The sequence below is a fragment of the Hetaerina americana genome, unplaced genomic scaffold (assembly GCF_022747635.1).
Source record: "Hetaerina americana unplaced genomic scaffold, ioHetAmer1.1.p SCAF_7, whole genome shotgun sequence".
NCBI classification, from domain to species: Eukaryota; Metazoa; Arthropoda; class Insecta; order Odonata; family Calopterygidae; genus Hetaerina; species Hetaerina americana.
This window is the reverse complement of record NW_027287316.1, coordinates 18,567,068-18,585,293: the sequence shown is the minus strand read 5'-3', so window position 1 is coordinate 18,585,293 and position 18,226 is coordinate 18,567,068. Positions and strand designations below refer to the sequence as shown.

General features: G+C 39.2%; 1 protein-coding gene across 1 annotated transcript in view; it reads left to right on the top strand.

Annotated features, from left to right (window-relative positions):
• Hexo1 (Hexosaminidase 1) overlaps nt 1–17,962 on the top strand; it is a 34,814-nt gene extending 16,852 nt beyond the window's left edge. Inside the window, exons 3-5 of the mRNA XM_071595566.1 lie at nt 7,902–8,323; nt 15,127–15,485; nt 16,698–17,962. Of these exons, the coding sequence (XP_071451667.1) occupies nt 7,902–8,323; nt 15,127–15,485; nt 16,698–17,681 (1,765 nt within the window). The 3' untranslated portion in view covers nt 17,682–17,962. The remainder of the gene's footprint in view (nt 1–7,901; nt 8,324–15,126; nt 15,486–16,697) is intronic.
• The last annotated feature ends 264 nt before the right edge of the window (nt 17,963–18,226 follow it).

The following is an 18,226-nucleotide window of genomic DNA, read 5'->3' as shown; positions in this document are numbered from 1 at the left end:
ACAGGAACACTGAATGTGACAAGTTAGGTAAACATGGAATGCTGGAGAGATGATTAGAAAGATGACGGATTTTGACGTTTAACGAAGAAAATTACAACTATATATATATATATATATATATATATATATATATATATATATAGTTGTAATTACAACTATAATATATATATATATCTTAACTAGCAATAACTTACTATAACTTGCCCAGCGATGGAAAACATAATGGAGGGAGACATACAGAAATATTGTCTAAAGGTACCTTTGTTGTCCTTAATTGTCAGGAAGTATTGTCTAAAGGTACGAAGGAATAAGAATAGACTACTAGAGGTAAACATTTGTTGAATCCTAAACCCTTTCCGAAAAATTAAAATACGACGTGATTACCTTCAAGACAACTGACAGCTTATGTTTCTACGTCTAGGTACGGTAAACGTTTAACTAAAACATTCATCCAGAAATATGGAGGTTAAATCACCGATAACACCGAACAAATAATGTTTCGAGCAATATTCATCCTGAGAGGTTTTGGTACATACCAGTGGAAACACGGCATCTTTCACCTGAACCATGAATGAATTACATCACCTATGCCTCGAAAATGGATGTCTACGATTCCTTTGCATGAAACAATAGGAAATCCTCAGAACTGGAGGAAGTGACTGTGAGAGTGCCCAAACAGGTCGCCCTTGCTTACGCCACAGCTCGAATAGGTACATTTTTATAATGGATAGTTCCACGAGACTAGCAATTAGGTGACATTATCCTTATTTTCAAAGGTGAAAATGAGCCAGATCTTGGCAATTACAGAATATGGGAATTTCAATAGCTCACCAAGCTTATAAAATATTAAAACTCATAATATTAAACAACTTTATGACATTCTTCGACAGTAAAAACTTTATCGAAATCCCAGCATGTCTTTAGAAATAAGAAATCGTGTGAGTTTGTACATTTTTTCAAAATCAGGATATAGGAACAACAACGCAGACGCGATTTTATAATTTTTAAGAAACCTTTGACGAACTCTCACATGGCAAATTAGCGCGCAATCTGCGAGGGTGTGGAATAAAAAGAAAAGGCAAATCAACTGGATCCAAGGCTTTCTCTTCAACCCTAAATAAAGCGGAGAATTCAACGGATCGAATTCCGAAACGTTCAATTTTCGATTTCCGGCGTCCTCCAGGGAAGAGTAATGGGGACTTGGTTATTAGAAACTCAAGTACGTGATATCAGTTCAATAACAATATTTCAATACAACTCTACCAAAATGCGATATTATTGTTATTCGGTGTGCACCGTTTGAGATGGTTTGGAAGGTTTTGGATGAGCACAAACCTAACTCTTTAACGTTTCTCAACCTTGCCTAATAAGGCAATGTTGAGAAGTTCAATGGTATCAGGCGAAATACGACGAAACTCCATGATTTTTTAGCAAAGAAATGCAAGGTTCCAAAGATATTTTTTTAATTGCACTCGACCGGTTTCGATACAAGGTATCATCACCAAGACCTGACGATGATACCTTGTATCGAAACCAGTCGAGCAAATAACAAATATCTGTGGAACCTTGCAAGTGCAATTATTTTTTGGGAAGACACAAGTTGACTGCCAACACTACAATTAAGAATTCTCCAATCCCGCATCTATTTTACCTCTTTACATCCCGCTCATTATGCCTATCCTTATCCCATCCACTACCTCGCTTGCCTAACTTCCTCTCTTCTATCAGTCTTCAGCATTCCATTGCCAATCAAAATGGTTGCACTTGCAGCTTTGTCAAACATAAGAGAATATTATTAATGGAAATCTACCATTTAAGATGGGCTTTGGATGGACACAATACTGAAAATCTATACATTTCTTAACTTCGCCAAAAGAGACAAACCCAAAAATACCTGAAACTGCTCCTCAATCACACCTACTTTCCATCTCCCTTCATACCGTCCAGCATACCCATCCTTTTCCTCCCCCTGCTTCTTATGCCTAACGTTCTCCCCTCTATCACAGTCCAACTCAAATGGGGATGGAGATGGTGCGGTGGCTATCGTACTGGCTTCCCACCCAGAGGGCCCGGGTTCAAATCTCGGCGGTGTTGAATACTTTTCAGTGGTATTTCGATCCCTACTTGAGGTGCTTTGTGGAGAGCACTTTGAGTGAGTACGCCGTCCGTCGGATGGGACGTTAAGCTGCGGACCCATTGGCGCCTAGGAGGAGGCTAACGCCGACGCCGGGTTTCTCTCCATCCTTCATATTTTCCTGTCCATCCCTAATAGAGCAAAGGACCTCAGCTGCCGGTCGCCTCCCCTAAATACTACTACTCCAGCTCAAATTCAAATGCTCTGCATCCAAATTTCCTGCCTCCTATGATTTCTCCCAACAATTCCCTCTTATTCCCCACCAAGCCTACGAGTACTTATTCGTTTGTTTTCCTTCCCCTCTATCTAACTTTTCCATTCTCCTCCACAGTCACATCCCAAAAGCTTCAAATCCACACCTATCATCTTGCATCAACGACTATGCATGTGCCTGCGTCGTACAAGAATACGCTCCATATCAAAGTTTTCACTAACTCTTTCTTAGAATTCTCAACTTGCCTGTCATCAACTTCCTCCTCCTTGTGACAACTTATTTGTATAATCCAATTCTCCATCTTATGTTCCTCCTACTTGGGAGCATCTTGGCTCGATACACATTCAAGATAGGTATACTGTTCTAGCTGCTTCAGTTTTTGCCCTCAAATTTGAACGATTAACTTAACCTTCCTACTAAAAAACCTTGTAACCATTGTACATTGATCTTCATATCATATCTATCACACTAATTTTCTAATGCCCTCGGCATTGAGTGTAACCTCATGGTTAACTGGCTGACTAAAACCTGATCCCCCTAAATCTAAATTATTTCCTGACCTTCCCACCTACTTTCACTCATGTCTCCAGCTCTTACCATTCCTCTTTTACCATTACCTCCGCATATATATAGAGAAGAACAGGTAATATTAGGCATCCCTCCGTTACTCCCTTGCTAAACGCTGCCCAACCCGACTCTTCATCCACCCACTCGCTCCTGAGCAGTCTGAAAAATGTAAAGGTTGCGGATAACTCGCCTATCCGTCCAATCAACTCCTATCTTCTGTAATACATTCATGAATTCTACCAAAATTACTCTATCGGACGCCTCCACAAAATCCACAATTACACCCTGATGATACTCTTAATTTTCCTTTCTATTAGTGACTTCATTACTACTATGGCATCACGCGCGCCTCTCCCCTGCCCGGACCCAAGCATCATCCCTTGAGTAATTCCCATCTGCCGCCGTCTCCATACTTTTATTGATGACCCTAAGTAACGACTAAGAGCGTGAAATCAAACTAATTGTTCTATGGTCCTCACATAAGGGTGCCTTTCCTTTTTCTGAGTTTTACCTGTATCTAATGAAATCTTTCAGCCAAATCCCTCCCTAATTAATGGTACGAAGTAAGAAAAACTCTTACTTCCACGTTTTCCTAGACTCATTAGCAGTTCTACGAAGAAGTTATCAACCTTATGGCCTTATTTGATTTCATTTCCATCAGAGCCCATACTACCTCGCAATCAAGTATTCCTCGGCCTAATATAGTGTCATCTTCATCATATTCTTTTCATATCCAACCTTGTTGGTATAATATTCTTACCATATAGACCCTTAATGTATTCTCTCTAGTAATATTGAAAATAGAAAATTTAGTAAAGACAGGAGGTGGTTCATCAAAACTTGATCCTTGAAGAATGAAGTATATTGCGAGGATATTGCGATGTGGATATAAAGGATGGAAAAAATAATCTGTAAAGAGATGAGGACTGATTAAGAAGTGATGTACGTGGTTGGAAAACACAGACATTTGTTTGCGAGAGTTCGAATAAAGCAGAAAAATTAGATTGCGAAGTAGTTCGTTTCTCACCGGTGAGAAGTTTCGAATGATCTTTTTCAATGTGAATTTTCGTATTAGTGTGCCTCTAATCGCCTGATTACTAATATTGAAACGAGTATTATTTCTGGGACGTAAAAAAATTAGACCACGTCGAAGAAACTTCATAAACTTCATTCGGAATCCATTTAATTATAAAATGGTCACAACATACACACGTATACATCGCAGAAAAGTTTTGGATAATCCTAAATGACATATCGATCGTACACTGCAATTACTACAACTTGGGAATCTAAATGCCAATGGAGGTCTAGAGTCCTCCCCCTAACTAGTGGTATAACCAAATGAAGTCTTGTTTTTTCATATACGAGGATAACTTTTCTCTGCTGACATCTGCAGCGAAAATCATCATCCCTTGGATACGGGAGAAGGATAATGCTAGCAAACACAACCTGGGTTACGGAAAACTAGTGATATACCAACCCCGGGATAAGATAAGACTTTCTCTCTCCTCATCGCACTCGCACAGAACAACCAACAAGACTGAGGTTACGGCGGAATCACTCTTAAAGAAATATCAACGAAAAAAATCGCAGTTATATACAGCTTAATATCATTAAGGAATTATTCCGGGCCAATAATGGGACACCCCTCGACAGACAATGAAGCAATAATTTTAATTAGCGAGTACGTTGCTACCATTTCTTAGTTTTTTTGCAACTAAAAAGAAACAAAATTTTGCACTGTTCATTTAATTTAGATGAACTTTCAACTGCTTTCATTTTTCGCCAAGGTACTCATAAATAGAAAACATATGCTCTCCCCTAGTACATTAAAACGCGCTCAAGGAAAACATTATTGACCAACGACGAGATGTGTAAACAAAAATACAACTGTCTCTTTCACGGACAAAAAATATTTTTAAAAAGTGTATAAAGCTGTTTTGGAGAATTTCCCAGAGAAGCATGTCTTATTCTACGAAAATGTCTCTTTCTATGAAAATAAGAGTTATTAGATTGAATTCATTCCAAGAAAACTATTATTTTTTTACTCTTATGTTCCTCTTAAATTTTACTGTGATTAACTAAGGAATAAAAATTCCTAAAGAAAAACAAGTAGATGAACATTCACACATCCTCCTTCATAAATTGAGTATGGAGTTAGGAGGTGCTTTTGACGACAGTGAGCTAGATGAGTGGAGAGCCTCCAACGTCCGTTTCGAGTTATCAGAAGCAGAAGAGGGAAAAAAGCAGATTAACAAATCGAAAGATAAGCTTTAGGAGGTTATTGTGTCTGGGTATAAAACTTCTATCTACCGCTCTATAATCAGTAAAATCTCCCCATTGTGGGTCATTATCGAGGTTCTCGAATACGCGAATAAAATCTCTAAATATCAGTGGTGATAGTTTATAGGTACTTTAAGTTAACAGCATAAATAAGTGGGAACGGGTGGGAGGAGAATAGAATGATTTGCGTGATACTTGTATTCTCCCCAATACATACTATCAAATTGGCTTTGCGAATATTTAACGCGTGATTGCCTCTCCTGCTACATCTCCAATATAAATAGCACCGTTGTCGATTCGTTCAATCGATTTTATTACTCCAACGGTTATACTATGACTAACGGTACCAGTATCTACCAAGTTTCAAATGTGCTACAACGATTAAGGTAATGTCGAACTGTGAACACGATAAAAGTACTCCTTTTCGACTAAGTAGTATAATTTACCGGAATACTCCGAAAAGCTGTCCTGAAGTTGGAGAGGACGATCCGTTAGAACCGGTCACGGTTTTTTCCACGAGAGGCATAAGCATCGCTCTGTCCCCTGTTCAGGGTTTTGGCCCCTAGAAAAAAAACTCCCAACAAGCATATATAGTAGGTTAGGTTTATACTCGATTGTTTGAAACATCAACAGAATTTTCGCTATGAGAAGTCACTGCCTTGACTTTTGTTGCTGTCGCCCAGTCGTCTGATTTTCCAGATTGCACACGAGAACACGCATATGTTGTAGCACAGATCGTGGTCGGTTCTCATACTGTCTCCCAATCAGTGGTCACCTGGTTGACAAAAATAATGGCAATGGAGTTGATTTTTTTTACATTCATAAACCTTTCACACTCATTTTCTTCTTTTGAGATATTTTTGTGGGGTTTCCCTGTACAGTGTGAGGGAAATATATATATATATATATATATATATATATATATATATATATATATATATAACGATTGTACGGAAAAACTCATACGAGCGGCACAATAATTGGTTGACACAACATAACACAAATAGAAAAGAATAGACACATATAAAAGAACACTTACACGGTAAATTGTTCGAGCTTTCGGCCCTCTCAGGGGCCTTCTTCAAGAGAGACTGAAAATATGCTATGGAACAGGAGAGGGGAAAGAGTTATGGGCGTGGAGGGGAGGTGTGGAGGGGAGGTGTGGAGGGAATGCTGGGAGGGAAATTAAATATGGCGGTTAAGGGTGGGAATTTTAAAGGAACGGAAGGATAGTATGTAGGCGGATTCACGAGTTCTCACCTCTATGTTGGTAGCTGAATCAGGTAGGGATTCTAGGATGCTGAGGGAAAAACACTGGTCGAATGAAAGGTTGTGGGAATTGGCGTGTGAAGGGATAGGAAGAGAAGAGAGTGAGGCAGAATTACAGGAGTACCGGTGATTATTCATTCGGATGGATAAGGGCGTAATGCATTCACCTATGTAGAAGGAAGTGCAATGCTTGCATGATTTTGGCGCCCCCCCGTGACAAATTTCCCAATATTTCCCCAACTTGCAACCGCCCCCGATGTAAAACCTGTCCTCTTATTATGCCTACTCCCCTCTCCCTACATCCCCTCATAGCCCCCCCACCTCGTTCCCACGCTAATTGCCTCTCAAAAAATATTATTTATCTTTTATCATGCAAGCATTGCACTTCCTTCTACATAGGTGAATGCATTACGCCCTTATCCATCCGAATGAATAATCACCGGTACTCCTGTAATTCTGCCTCACTCTCTTCTCTTCCTATCCCTTCACACGCCAATTCCCACAACCTTTCATTCGACCAGTGTTTTTCCCTCAGCATCCTAGAATCCCTACCTGATTCAGCTACCAACATAGAGGTGAGAACTCGTGAATCCGCCTACATACTATCCTTCCGTTCCTTTAAAATTCCCACCCTTAACCGCCATATTTAATTTCCCTCCCAGCATTCCCTCCACACCTCCCCTCCACACCTCCCCTCCACGCCCATAACTCTTTCCCCTCTCCTGTTCCATAGCATATTTTCAGTCTCTCTTGAAGAAGGCCCCTGAGAGGGCCGAAAGCTCGAACAATTTACCGTGTAAGTGTTCTTTTATATGTGTCTATTCTTTTCTATTTGTGTTATGTTGTGTCAGCCAATTATATATATATATATATATATATACATATATATATATATATATATATATATATATATATATATATATATATATACATTCAAACACGAAATCCCGCCAAACGGCGACGGTCTAGGAAATATTTTTACACTTGTTATTTTCCTGATTCCGCCTTCCCCACCTCTACTGTGTCCATCCTTTATATGTGTTCCAATCCCTTTTCCTTATCTCTATTCCTATGTGAATGAGTATATATATATATATATATATATATATATATATATATATATATATATATATATATATAAGTGTTATATATATATATAACACTTTTTGAAAGTCTCACGGACGTGAATAATAATGTATAACACTTAGCACTAGTGGACACAGACGAAAACACAGAAACACACAAAAAAATAGTGAGTCTCTTTTTTGGTCTGTTTCTGTGTTTTTGTCTGTGTCCACTAGTTCTAAGTGTTATACAATATATATATATATATATATATATATATATATATATATATATATATATATATATATATGCAATGCCCTTTCATTCGCCAAAATTGTGCTCATACTAACAACCATCCGTCTCTCGCAGGGCGAACGGCGCAGTATGGGGCTGGGAATGCGACGCGGACAAGGGATGCAGGAAAGTCTCCCTCGACATGAATCCCAACGGAGTCGCCCTGGACGTCTGCATGTCCACTTGCAGGCCATACGGCGGCCTCTGGCCTCGACCCACGGGCCGCCTGCAGCGCGGCAACGAGTCCAAGTTCGAACTCGTCGACGTGAACAGCATAAGCGTTGAGTGGCCCGTGGAAGCCGACGCGGGTCTCTTGCCGATTCTCAAATCCGCGAGCGACATCTTTAAGGGGAACGTCAAGCGGCTCCTGCCGAGCAGCCGCAAGGACCAAATCCCTTGGGATGCCCGACACTTGAAGGTGAAGATTATGCTCAAGGACGCAAAGACGAAGAAGATCACCCTGGACACGGATGAAAGCTACGAGATCGAAATTGATGGTAAGTGTCGTCCCCGTCGAAATCTATTTCTAATGATACGGATTCGGTTCGGTCAAACTTCTCATTTGGGTTCTCTGGGTGAAGAGAGAAAAATCGACAAAGAATATTAGCGTGCAGGGCAAAAAAGTTCCCGGAATATTTCTAGGGCCCTTTGCCCTGGAGGACATCAAATGCTCACCGGCGCTGATATGTGATGCAGCGGTCACTCTTTGGCCATGTTTTAAAGCTTATTCATGTAGCTATGTTGCACTATAAACTTCACAAAAAGATAAGAATGGCAACCTAGACCTTATTTTGCAACGTAGAATAAAAAATCATGGGCTACAATGCAAAGCCAGGAGAACATTTAAAAAATCTAGAGACACGTAAAAGAACCATGTAGTATTTTGGGGTAAAAATGAAAAAAATCCTTTAACTAGAACATTATTAACACTGTGGTCTTCATATAAGACACTGTCTCAGGCGTAACTTGGTGAAAGTATTTCATAATAGGCGGAAATGAAGACTAGCTTAGCTGATTCCACTAGCGACCTAATGATGTTACCTTGCGATGAAACCATGGTCGTGAAAACAAAAACTCTAGTGGAATCAGCAGAGTTAGTCTTTCGTCATCGCGTTATGGTTTCGTTATGGTACTGTGTTCTTGTTAATTCGGCATTGGACGTGACTTCTCGAAGATTAAATGTAAGCAATGTTTCAGTTACCCGATCAATATTGATAGCAATTATGGATGTCATCAAAGGTGATGAAATGATCGTTTAATGCTAGTAGTGACCAAATCGCTCGAGCGTGGGTGCATATCCCAGGCACGGCACGGAAGAGTCGGGGGTGGTTAGGTTGGGAGACGGGGTGCCAAAGAGAGAGAAGGCTGCTGACTTCGGAGGTCATCGCGCTTACTGGTATGGTGACAAGAAGCAAGCGCCAGGGCTACCGCATCAGCATGGGAACTAACATTTTGGAATTAATTCTGTTTGAGGTAAAATTTCCGACGCATTGCCCAAACTCCGTCATAATTTGGCTTGAATTTTTCGCCTAAGTGTCTGTCATCAACGCTTATCTAGACTGCCTGCAAAACGCTCCTCATATTTATTTATTTAATGTAAATTTTGGGGCGAGATTAGACTATGCAGTCCCTTCTTCCACATCACCCCTTAATATAATATCGAAGACAACTACAAACACCCAAAGCCTCAGATTGAGGAAAACCCACCTCAGCGGGAATGGAATCCACGACCTTTAGGTTGGCAGGCGAGAAGAGTGAGTTAACCACTCGGGCACATTCTGGCTTCTCTGTCGGAATTCTTGAACCTTTTTATTTCAGCAACTATATATCCCTTGGGTCGAAATTTCGACCATTTTCGAGGGAGCCCAGCCTTGAAGAATCGACTGACCTTGTTGTACAGGTTTTCAGCGAGATGCGGCGGGAATGCATTGCGAGGAAAATGAGGTCATCGCCAAAAGAAGCCTTCTCCAAGAGCATTGTTTTTAGCAGGACAAAACGGTTACCCTAACGTCAAGGATCCGTGGTAACCACTGAATTCCAATAATAGAAGCAAAAGCAAGCTTTTGCCAAGCATTTTTGAACATTTACCAAGCTAGAATTTTGGAAAAAAATTATCTTATCGATAGAATTCGTAGTACTAGATCCGAGAATGACACACTTTTATTGTTAGGCGGCATTAAAATATTAGTCGGATATTTTTTTTCAACGCAATGAATAAGTTTGTCGATAAATTGATTTTTCTCCACTTTCCCACTTAAAATTCGGCGGAATATTGAACGAAAGCCGGAAAGACAAACTCCACCAACTGACATTTTTTTCAGTAACCCATGTGCGTTTTAACCAGAACATTTTTTCGTTACCAGTGATTCCAACCAGCTAACGGTTTCAGCTACAGTGTGCGCATTTAATCTCTTATACATCGAATTAATGGTGAAATTGAACACAATTGCATTATTAAAGACATTCATGGTCGTGATTTGGAATAAACCTGAGGAACTTAGCTTTGGAGACGGGTACGTGGTTTTGCCATAGTATGTAACTCGACAGTAGGTTTGTAATTAACGCATTCATTTCGATGATAGCATGAATTAATTAGATAATAATAGGAGTCTGCTCAATCCATAATTGGATTCAATGCTTAAAACTATCAGAACTGACGTAAGCATAACTGAATTAGTTCACCGAAGATTATTCGGTACTGCTTACGGAGTTCCAATGGACGCACTCGTGCGTCCATTGGAACTCTCTTTTCACCATGGGCGCATCGAGTTAAAATCCAAGGGGGGAGAAAATAACCAACAGAGGGTTCTCCCTGTCATAATATCTACATTTTTTCAAAGGATCCCATTTTTCTTCATCAAATATTCCTAATCTAACATGACTGGGTCATTCGAAGATGTAAGTTTCGTCAGAAGCAGACTAGAATGATAACTGAAGGGAGGTGGATGCGAAGTTGGCTCGATGATCTGAGTCCAAGGCTTCGCAATACTTTGGTTGCGATTTGTCGGTATTCTTCTTTTACCTACTGATGGGAATATTTATTGCATCTATAATCACGGGATATGACAAAACTTCCGAGGGAATTCTGAACCAGACTCTCGTTTCCTTAATTAGGTACTCATCCCAAATTAGGGCAGTAAGAATTTACACCGTTGAATTTGTTTCTGTTGTATCGGGGTATCGGTCAACGTATATTCAGATATGAGGATTATAACGTGAATGCTGGATCTTGGTAAATAACTAACGTAATCAGTTCCGATTCTAAATGAGGGAGGAGGATTTGAACGGGCGCTAACGTAATGTTTCGAGTTCGCATGCAATTTGATCGGGTGGGAAAAGTAAGATGTGGTGAAATAAGGAAAATGAACATTGATAATGAAGCCTAATTTAGTGTAGAATCGTTCACATTGCGCAGATGCCACGTATGAGATAACGAATCGTTCGTTCATTAACGCATTGCTATTTCTTTCCTTCTGCAAGATTTCTCCAGCTAGATGAAGTAAATACTTGTGTCCCAAAATCATTGGTCCTTCTGGCTCCCAACAAGTCTATACGAAATAAGGTATTTTATTTATTGGATATTAATCCGGAAACAGCACTTGGCATTTACATCCGACTTTCAATTATTATATAAAAATATACACAGTTACAAACACCTAAACCCTAGAGATGGAGAAAAACCCACCTAGGCGGGAATCGAACCCGCGAACTCTGGGTTGGTAGGCAAGGGCGTCACGCCGACTCGGTGGCGGGGCGCCGCCATTGGCTCCGGCGGAAAGCTGAAGGGGTTTGGATGTATGTGTTCGTCAAATGCCTATTTTCCCCAGATGCCTGAATTTCTCTATCCGGATAGGAATATACGAGCTAGAACCTAGTTACCTCATGGAAATTCGACGCCATTTTTGTTAATTTCCTTAGCATGAGGAAATGCCTAACTTTCATGCACTTGTTCTACTTTAGCTTAATGATTCCTACCTACCTAAATAATGAGGGTCCCAAGTTTTTCCTTATCCTAAACAGAGAAAGATCATATCCAGATACAGCTGGGTGCAGAAAATCAGGAAAGTTAAATTTGGTAATTATTATATGGAAGCACTTTGATACTATGATTAATCTGGTTAGCCCATCATTCACTAAATACTGAACATTGTAACACTGCACTTCCCATACCTAACCTAGATTAAATAAATATCAAGAAGTAAAAACGTTATTTTAAAAATATCATTAAGAAGGACCAGGTAGTCCAGAGGGTAGAGCATTGGACTACTGACCGGAGAGCCCAGGTTTTATTTCAATTGATGCCTCTGAGCACCCTCACCTTCACCCAAGTCGTACGATTTTTTGAATGCTAAATCTTTCTTGGAAATCATAGACAGCAGAGGGAAAGGAATTGGCCCCTCTACCCGGTTTACTATATATGTGATTTAGGTACATGGGTATAGTACTAGATGTACTCTACATCACCTTTTAAGCCAACCTTTGGGTTGATAATTGTGCTGTGCATCTGATATCTGGGAAGCATTATTTCAAACACAGGCCTAATGGATGATGACAGAACTAATAGAATGCAGGCAGAAAGAAACTTCTACTGAACAATGAAAGACATCATCTGGAACAACAGAGTATCGACAAATTTTTACGAGATTCATCTACTTAACTTTCTTCACCCAGATTCCAACTTAGGAAAGTGAAACTTTGATTATGAGGAAAAAAGATGAGGGTAGGATCCAACTGGAAGAGATGAGATAGGCCCATTGCTTGGTAGGGAAAATGAGGCAAGGCACCTAAATCAAGACACATTACTTAAATGATGAAAGGAGGATCATGGCACATGTTCAAAAGATACAAGAATGAATGGTAGCATCTAGGACAAAGTGTTTTGGGGACGTGCAAAGGGTGGAGGAGAATAGAATATCGATAAAATTGTGAAAGTTAAAACTATGAACAAGGCAAATGACTAATATCTACATCAGGTGTATTATTTTCATGCATAATGAATATTATATCTCACATTGACATTGAGAATAGAGAATAAAATTGGAATATCAAAAAAAGAAAGGAAACATATTAAGAAAGCAAATGGTGGAGGGGCTTCATATGGTGATCCATTGCTATGACATTATGCAGGATAATAAAGTACATAAAATAATACTCATTCATTTATAAAGAGCATTAATGGAGTTTATAATAGGATTTTTCTTAGTGGGATGAGAGAAAATTTAACTGGAAATAATTCATCCTCATTGAAGGAGCATTTTTTGGGCCAACCTGTTAGCTCATACACACACTCATCAGCAAAGTATGTCCTCAGTTGGGAATCCTATTCAGGCAGACACTTTATACTGGTAACTGTACAGTGCTCCCTGAGGAGGAAGAGAAAGGTTCAATAGAAGCATAAAATGAGTGAGGGAGAGAGAGTGTGATGTATAATTCTTAGAATATGAATTTTCCATGATAAACTACACACAGGATGTCCCAACAGTAAGTAGAATGATCTTGTCATCTATTTTGATTCAAAAGGCATTATCAACAAAGAGTTGGTGCCTCAGGGACAGAAACTGAACCGTAAGTTTTATGTGGAAACCCCAGAAAGACTACGGAAAAGAGTGCAATGCATCAGGAGGGAAATCTTTGCCAACTGGAGGTGGCCCCACAAGTAAGCCGTCTTACCCCGCCTTCCTCATGACCGAGTACCTGGCCAAGCACAAGGTGGCAACATTGTTCCAGCAAGACAACCTGATGTGTGGCACCACCAGACTTCTTTTTATTCCCAAGAATAAAATGGAGCTTGAAGGACGACTGTTCTGGAATGTTGAATAATACCAGAGTTGCCGGAACAAGGCTCCTGTTGATGCCTACTGTGCCAGGCAGATGCTGGCATTAATGTGTCTATGCACAAGAGTGCTATTTTGAGGAATTTTAGGAATTTGACCTGCCCGAATTTTAAATAAAAATAAAAAAAATTTTCCCGAATCAATTCTATATATTTTGGAACAGACCATGTAAGTACTAAGAAGTTCATTCTGGATGGTGAAAGGGGAAGAACTGATAAGGCAACTTTACAAGTGGCAATAACACAAGTAGAACTGATGAAAATTTTGATAATTGTAAGGAGGTTATAGAGGTAAGTGTGAACTAACATTGGTGCAGGGAAGGTATTCAAACACTGTTAAAGCCAAAAAGGTTTATGTATATTATGTACTGGAAAACTCATAATAGATATTGGATGTTTCAGCGTGGAATTGAATGATATGGTGTTAATTTCTTAAATCAATTAATCAATAATTACTAAATGGAGCATAATAACTTAGACTTATATTAAAAGCGAGGTCATTTGTGCCATTACCTCAACTCCATTATAAATATTGCATTACAAAAGAGTGTACATCTGTGGATTTCAAATGTTCAAATTATGGGTTAGGCAGTGGATGCTTTTATCTTTTACACTCCCAGGGCCAGCATCATTTAAAAAAATGGAGTAGAAAATATGAGGACCTGAGAAATTCATAAATATATACTTAGGACAATTAATTAATAAAAGTTCATAAATCTCAACATTTATTTTCATCCTGTTCAGAATATCAAAATACTATTGCGTTTAACTGGATTAAACTACTTCATAAATCATATGGATACTTCTAGATGATATCAATGAACATTGTTTATAAAATCTGTCCACTTGATAAATAGATACAAATTTTAGTAAATAACTCTTTATCAAAGAAGATTCAATATCAAGGTTATATTTCAAGATAAAAGTATCACTATCATAAAAGATAATCTTTCATCGAGACTTGGGTGATTTCTGAGATAAACAATCAAAAATGAAAAGCTCCTGAAATGGGTTAAATAAGTGACCAACCACTTTCAATTCTCCCTATTTATCCCTTAATTATTATGATGAAGGTGCCCTTGCATTCCCTATTCCGTTCATGATAAAACAGCCATGTATTAAGAGTAATGTCCTCAGTTATAATAAACTACACCATAAGATTAATTAATGGTCGGAAATAATAGACATTATTGACACACTCCACAAACATCAATAATTTAATGGAAAAATAAGATGTTTCATCAACTAAAATTATCATGACCTCTCAGCAGCTTTGAATAAATTGCTAATCTCAGTTTCCACCAATTCAGGTAGGTTTCAATCTAAAATAACTTTCTGAAATAGGTACCTTCAATTTAAGGGATATTTCAATAATTTCAAAAACATTTAGATATCCTGAAATTCAATTCTGTGAGCCTAATTAAACATGTAGAAATTACTCAAATGGGTATGTCCTCTCTTTCACAGCTGTTAAACCACCAAGCATGGACATCAATGCACGTGTTACAGCAGTCAACTTCTTTGGTGCACGCAATGCTCTGGAAACCATATCTCAGTTGACAGTCATGGATGATGTACAAGCTGCAGGAGTAGTAATACCAACATCACTATACCTGAGTGATGCTCCAATGTTCCCTCATCGTGGTGTCCTAATAGATTCCTCAAGGAATTTCATAACTGTGCCTGAAATTCTGAAGACCATCGATGGGATGGCAGTTTCTAAGCTGAATTCCCTTCACTGGCACATCACAGATTCTCAATCATTCCCATTCGTCTCGACATCTCTTCCTTTAATGAGCAAATATGGAGCCATTTCTCCAGACAAGGTATGTAAATCTAGAGGGGAAACATTGAATCAAAAATATCAAGTTGACTTAAGAAGCTTATCTTTGTGAAATGCCATCCAGGGGTAGTTAAAAATATAATTACAGAGTAAAATTTTCACTATTTGTTTATGAAAATGGGGAACTTTGTAGTCCAGTGGTTAAAGCATTGGACTACTGACCGTAGGGTAAGGGTTCCATTCCAGGTGATATCTCTGGGCACCCTCAGTTTCCCCCAAGCTGTGATTTTTTGGGTACCAGAAGTTCCTGGGAAGCCATGGGTGGTACAGGGAAAGTAACTGCCCCCCTACCCAGATTTGTTCATTTCGCAAGCCATTGGGCTTATTACTACATGAGCCCTACCCTCTCCTATCAAATCTACCTTTCGGTTGATAACTATGGTTCTCTTTCATGAAAACGATGTGTTTTGAAATTTCATTGTCATCATCCATATAGAATAGCGTTGAAGTACATGTCTTGTTCAAGAATGAATTGTGAAATTTTTAATAAGTATTTTCATTTGTTTGCATATAAGAATAAAATATCAGGAAAGGCATTGCCCAATGCACATTTGTCTTCAAGAATAGCATTAAAGGCTCTTCAATTTTGCACACATCTACATTGCACTAAAGAAATTTGAATGAGAGAGAACAAAATTACACAGGCAAATCACTCAAGACATAACTCATTGAAACATTTTCATAATGAAAAACCACATGATTCCCACTCAATGGGTAGATCTTTCTTTCCACCAGCTTCAAACTGGAAATGCATCCACTACGACAACAAAGATAATAATTTAAGACTCGACTACAGTAACTTTGAGAAAATTGCCATGACAAAGATTATGTAAATTCATACTTTGACTATGCAAACATAAGTAATGAAAAATAGGTACTCTTTGATAAAAAATTCCACTGAACACTCAGTGAGAAAATTTTACGAAATTAGCCTTAATCTTTTTAAAATACGGAGGAACACAAAATAGCAACTAACCATGTTCATATTACTCACTGCTAAATTGCATAAACAATATACAATCATCCAAACACTGTACACTGAATTTTGAACTGTTAGAGTGGAAGGAGAATAAATTATGTTTTTCAAACTTTCTTTAAATACTTCCGTTGATCAAAAATGTCTACTTTATGATTAATTATCTATTCCAGTGATTACCATGGTCAAATCGATTAATTGATTTAACATTTGTTACAGGTTTACACTCCACAAGATGTCAAGAAAGTAGTTGAATATGCTAGGGTGAGGGGTGTCCGGGTCATACCTGAATTGGATGCCCCTGCTCATGTGGGTGAGGGCTGGCAGTGGGCTCCAAACCTAACCGTATGCTTCCATGCCGAACCATGGCAGTCATTCTGTGTTGAACCACCCTGCGGGCAACTTGACCCAACTGAGCCAGGTATCTACCCCATTCTACAGCAAATCTACCGTGATATGCTCAGTCTCTTCGATTCTGATGTGTTTCACATGGGAGGCGATGAAGTTAACTTTAACTGTTGGAACTCCAGTGCTCAAGTGGTAAACAGGATGCCCAATGGTGGAAGGAGCGAGAAGGACTTCATCAACATTTGGGCTGATTTTCAGAGAAAGGCCTATAATGAGCTGGTAACGGCTAACAATGGTAATAAGTTACCAGTTGCCCTCTGGACAAGTCACCTGATACAGGCTGGTTCTGTGGCAGACAACATTGACAATGAGACTTATATAGTGCAGATCTGGACGACAGGGCAAGACAAGGTCATTGGAGATCTTGTCAAGGGCGGATTCCGTATCATCATGTCTAACTATGATGCTCTCTACCTTGACTGTGGTTGGGGTGCCTGGGTTGGTTCTGGAGTTAACTGGTGCTCTCCATACAAGGGCTGGCAAGTGCAGTATGATAACAGGCCTCTGCAGCTCGTAACTGAACAAGGGGTTTCCCTCGAAAGAGCAAAGGAGTACGTGATTGGAGCCGAGGCTGCCTTGTGGAGTGAACAGGTGGATGGGTCCTCGCTTGATTCTAAGATCTGGCCCAGGGCAGCAGCCATGGGGGAACGATTGTGGAGTGATCCTGCAGAGGGGTGGAAGGACGCAGAACACCGAATGCTACGACATAGGGAGAGGCTCATTGAAAGGGGAGTAGCAGCTGATGCATTGGAACCACTGTGGTGCCTTCATAATCAGGGCAGTTGCTACCTCTGAAAATCTTTTAAGCACAAGTACACTCGCCTCCTGAAACAATGCTAGTTTGCTTTGGAAGATTCTTTGGAGTGATGTGCAACTTTAAATGAGCCTACGATTGATTGTCACAGGTCAAAATCAAACCACATCTTAAAACCATAAATTTTATATTTCAATAGAAATTGTTCTATAATGTGTGCCATGCATTCCTTGCTATGCAAGATGGAATACGAATGAATAGTCTTACCTGAAAAATTTTTGTGAACACCATTTATTTGAACATCAATAAAATAATAAGTGAAAAATTCAACTGTGTTGGAGAATTTTCTTACTGACAAAATGCCACTGCCTCAAAACAACTGTATTCTAAAAAATCAGATAATTTCATCTCATAAAATCATTTTTGAAGTCGAGTCTGCTAATTTGATCATTTACTCATGATGGAACTAAACTTTTATGAGTTTTACATTTCAAGCCTACAGATCTGCTTCGAAGAAATGAGTTGAGAATGCTCTCAAAATCTTTTGGGTGTCCAATTTGCACTCTTTTTTTCACCAACTATAACA